Genomic DNA, 4,964 nt, shown 5'->3' with positions numbered 1-4,964 from the left:
GCATTGTCATCATGGTCATGGTCATCATGGTCATGGTCATGGTCATCATGGTCACCATTGAGATGCGCAACGCCCTCAAACGGTGAGGGGCACTGTCACCGGTGTCACCATTGTCATTGTCACCATTTGCATTGTCATCATGGTCATGGTCATCATGGTCATGGTCATGGTCATCATGGTCACCATTGAGATGCGCAACGCCCTCAAACGGTGAGGGGCGCTGTCACCGGTGTCACCATTGTCATTGTCACTGTCATGGTCATTGTCATGGTCATGGTCATCATGGTCATGGTCATGGTCATCATGGTCACCATTGAGATGTGCAACATCCTCAACAGGTGAGGGGCGCTGTCACCGGTGTCACCGTCGGCGGCGTCACCGTCGGCATTGTCATTGTTGTCATGGTCACCTTTGTCATGGTCATGGTCATTGTCATGGTCATGGTCATCATGGTCATGGTCATGGTAATCATGGTCACCATTGAGATGTGCAACGCCCTCAAACGGTGAGGGGCGCTGTCACCGGTGTCACCATTGTCATTGTCACCATTTGCATTGTCATCATGGTCATGGTCATCATGGTCATGGTCATGGTCATCATGGTCACCATTGAGATGGGCAATGACCTCAGCAAGTGAGGGGCGCTGTCACCGGTGTCACCGTCAGCATTGGCATTGTCATCATTGTCATTGTCACCTTTGTCATGGTCATTGTCATGGTCATCGTCATGGTCATCATGGTCATTGTCATGGTCATGGTCATCATGGTCACCATCGAGATGTGCAATGCCCTCAACAGGTGAGGGGCGCTGTCACGGCGTCACCGGCGGCGTTGTCACCGTCGGCATTGGCATTGTCATCATGGTCATGGTCATCATGGTCACCATGGTCGTCGTTGTTATTGTTGTCACCACTGTCATCACTATCATCGTGGTCATGGCCATGGTCATCATGGTCACCATTGAGATGGGCAATGCCCTCAAACGGTGAGGGGCGCTGTCACCAGTGTCACCATTGTCATGGTCCCCATGGTCGTCGTTGTTATTGTTGTCACCACTGTCATCACTATCATCGTGGTCATGGCCATGGTCATCATGGTCACCATTGAGATGGGCAATGCCCTCAAACGGTGAGGGGCGCTGTCACCAGTGTCACCATTGTCATGGTCCCCATGGTCGTCGTTGTTATTGTTGTCACCACTGTCATCACTATCATCGTGGTCATGGCCATGGTCATCATGGTCACCATTGAGATGGGCAATGCCCTCAAACGGTGAGGGGCGCTGTCACCAGTGTCACCATTGTCATGGTCCCCATGGTCGTCGTTGTTATTGTTGTCACCACTGTCATCACTATCATCGTGGTCATGGCCATGGTCATCATGGTCACCATTGAGATGGGCAATGCCCTCAAACGGTGAGGGGCGCTGTCACCAGTGTCACCATTGTCATTGTCACCATTGTTGTTGTCACCATTGTCATGGTCACCATGGTCGTCATTGTTATTGTTGTCACCACTGTCATCACCATCATCGTGGTCATGGCCATGGTCATCATCATGGTCATGGTCATCGTGGTCATGGTCATCGTGGTCATGGTCATCGTGGTCACCATCGAGATGTGCAATGCTCTCAACAGGTGAGGGACACTGTCACCAGTGTCACCATTATCATTGTCACTGTTGTCATGGTCATGGTGGTCATCATGGCCATCATGGTCATGGTCATAATGGTCATTGTCATGGTCATGGTCATCGTCATGGTCATCGTGGTCATGGTCATCGTGGTCACCATCGAGATGTGCAATGCTCTCAACAGGTGAGGGACACTGTCACCAGTGTCACCATTATCATTGTCACTGTTGTCATGGTCATGGTGGTCATCATGGCCATCATGGTCATGGTCATAATGGTCATTGTCATGGTCATGGTCATCACGGTCATCATGGTCATGGCCATAATGGTCATAGTCATGGTCATCATGGTCATCATGGTCATGGTCATAATGGTCATTGTCATGATCATGGTCATGGTCATCATGGCCATCATGGTCATGGTCATAATGGTCATTGTCACCATTGTCATGGTCATGGTCATCGTGGTCATCATGGTCATGGAGATGTACAACCATGGAGATGTGCAACGCCCTCAGCAGGTGAGGGACACTTGGCAGTGTCATTGTCACCGTTGTCATCGTCATCATCGTCATGGTTGTCATCGTCATGGTCATTGTCATTGTCACGGTCATGGTCAAGGTCATCATGGTCATCACGGTCATCATGGTCACCACCGAGGCCCTCCACGGGTCACCGTCCTCGTCATCATCGTCGCCCCCTACCCTGCGGTGACCCCTCAGCGTCCTCCCGCCCCGCGTCCCCCCCAACATCCCGCTGACCCCGCGGTGACCCCGTGGTGACCCCGCGGTGTCCCCGCGGTGCCCCCGCTGTCCCCAGCCTGTCCGAGAACCAGTCCTTGGCCCGGATGCCGCCGTGGGTGAACATCTGGCTGGTGGGCTCCATCTGCCTCTCCATGTCCCTGCACTTCGTCATCCTCTACATCGACCCCCTGCCCGTAAGGGGACACCGCGGGGTGGCCTTGGGCGTGGGGTTGGTGGTCGTGGGGTTGGTGGCCATCGGAGTTGGTGGTCATCAACACTGGGGTTGGTGGTCGTGGGGTTGGTGGTCATCGGAGTTGGTGGTCATCGACACTGGGGTTGGATCAGAGTTGGGTGTCATTGATATTGGGGTTGGTGGTCATGGGGTTGGTGGTCATCGACACTGGGGTTGGTGGTCATCAGAGTTGGTGGTCATTGATATTGGGGTTGGTGGTCATGGGGTTGGTGGTCATCGACATTGGGGTTGGTGGTCATCAGAGCTGGTGGTCATGGGGTTGGTGGTCATTGGAGTTGGTGGTCATCGACATTGGGGTTGGTGGTCATCAGAGTTGGTGGCCATCAATATTGGGGTTGGTGGTTATGGGGTTGGTGGTCATTGACACTGGGGTTGGTGGTCATGGGTTGGTGGTCATTGACATTGGGGTTGGTGGTCATCGACACTGGGGTTGGTGGTCATGGATTGGTGGTCATTGACATTGGGGTTGGTGGTCATGGGTTGGTGGTCATTGGAGCTGGTGGTCATCGACACTGGGGTTGGTGGCCATCGGAGCTGGTGGTCAGCGACACTGGGGTTGGTGGTCATGGGGTTGGTGGTCATCGACACTGGGGTTGGTGGTCATCAGAGCTGGTGGTCATCAGCATTGGGGTTGGTGGTCATGGGTTTGGTGGTCATTGGAGCTGGTGGTCATCGACATTGGGGTTGGTGGTCATCGGAGACATTGGGGATCAATAACACTGGGGTTGGTGGTCATGGGGTTGGTTGGTGGTCATCAGAGCTGGTGGTCATCAGCATTGGGGTTGGTGGTCATGGGGTTGGTGGTCATTGACATTGGGGTTGGTGGTCATCAGCATTGCGGTTGGTGGTCATGCGGTTGGTGGCCATCAAGATGGTGGCCACCGAGCTGGTGGCCTTGGGGATGTGGGGTTGGTGGTCACTGAGCTGATGGCCACAGGGCTGGTGGTCATTAGGCTGGTGGCCATGGGAACATTGTGTCCTTGACCATGGATTGTCGGCCATCGAGGTGGTGACCGTGGGGCTGGTGGTCACTGGGATGGTGGCCGTGCGCTTGCCGGCCTGCCCATCGCATCGATGACCACCAAGATGGCGGCCATGAGTCTGTTGACCTTGGCTTGAGTGCCCATGGGGTTGGATGACCACGGGGAGGCTTCAGTGCCTACGGGTGGGGTCCGGTGGCCCCGGGGTGGCCCCGGGGTGGCCCTGGGGTGGCCCTGGTGGCCCTGGGGGGGGTTCCAGCCGTGTCCCCCGGTGTCCCCAGATGATCTTCAAGCTGACGCCGCTGTCGGTGACCCATTGGCTGATGGTCCTCAAGATCTCCTTCCCGGTCATTCTGCTGGACGAGGCCCTCAAGTTCATCGCCAGGAACTACCTGGAGGGTGAGGGGGGGGCCGGACCTCCCGGAGTGTCCCCGAGTGTCCCCAAATGGCCCCACTGCCCCGCCCCTGCCGGCTCTGTGGCCGCTGTGGCCACCCGTGTGGTCACCTCCACGCTCTGTGGTCCGTGGTCACTTGCGTGGTCACCTTGACCATCTCCAGGTGACCGTGACCTTGCCCGTGTCCTCTCCATCATCTTCTGGTCACCTCTGTGGTCCATGGTCCGTGGTCACCTCTGTGGTCACCTCCTCCCTGTCCCCTCCATCATCTCCTGGTCACCTTCATGGTCACCTCTGTGGTCACCTCCGTGGTCACCTCCATGGTCACCTCCATCCCCTCTCTGTCACCTCTGTGTCCCCTTGACCACCTCCAGGTGACTTTGACCATCCCCGTGTCCCCTCTGCCGTCTCCTGGTCATCTCTGTGGTCATCTCCATGGTCCATGGTCACCCCTGTGGTCATCTCCTGGTCACCTCCATCCCTTCCCTGTCCCCTTGACCATCTCCATGGTCACCCCTGTGGTCATCTCCTGGTCACCCCTGTGGTCATCTGCTGGTCACCTCCATCCCCTCCCTGTCTCCTTGACCATCTCCATGGTCACCTCTGTGGTCATCTCCTGGTCACCTCCATCTCCTCCCTAGCCCATTGACCATCTCTGTGGTCATCTCCTGGTCACCCCTGTGGTCATCTCCTGGTCACCTCCATCCGCCCGATGTCCCTGATGTCCCCTCCCCCCTCTCATCTCCATCTTCTCCTCCCCAGCGTGACCCCGCCCGGCCCCGGCACCGCCCGCAGGTACCGAGGGGACAGCGCTGGCACCTCCTGGCACTGGCACTGGCACTGGCACTGTCATTGTCACCTGTCATTGTCACCTGTCATTGTCACCTGGCGCTGGCACCTCCTGGCACTGGCACTGGCACTGTCACTGGCACTGTCACCTGTCATTGTCACCTGCCGCTGCCACT

At 56.5% G+C, this 4,964-nt stretch overlaps 1 protein-coding gene across 1 annotated transcript in view; it reads left to right on the top strand.

Moving 5' to 3' along the window:
• The window catches only part of LOC103614923 (sarcoplasmic/endoplasmic reticulum calcium ATPase 2-like), a gene marked incomplete at its 5' end in the record, with an annotated part of 29,861 nt that extends 25,133 nt beyond the window's left edge, over positions 1-4,728 (top strand). The window contains 4 exons of the mRNA XM_017733336.1: positions 63-194; positions 319-502; positions 2,445-2,565; positions 3,886-4,728. Coding sequence (XP_017588825.1) covers positions 63-194; positions 319-502; positions 2,445-2,565; positions 3,886-4,152 — 704 coding nt within the window. The remainder of the gene's footprint in view (positions 1-62; positions 195-318; positions 503-2,444; positions 2,566-3,885) is intronic.
• Positions 4,729-4,964: the final 236 nt, after the last annotated feature.

Source organism: Corvus brachyrhynchos, unplaced genomic scaffold (assembly GCF_000691975.1).
Source record: "Corvus brachyrhynchos isolate BGI_N302 unplaced genomic scaffold, ASM69197v1 scaffold1145, whole genome shotgun sequence".
Taxonomy (NCBI): domain Eukaryota; kingdom Metazoa; phylum Chordata; class Aves; order Passeriformes; family Corvidae; genus Corvus; species Corvus brachyrhynchos.
Note: the sequence above shows the minus strand (reverse complement) of the source record. Positions and strands in the feature narration are given on the sequence as shown.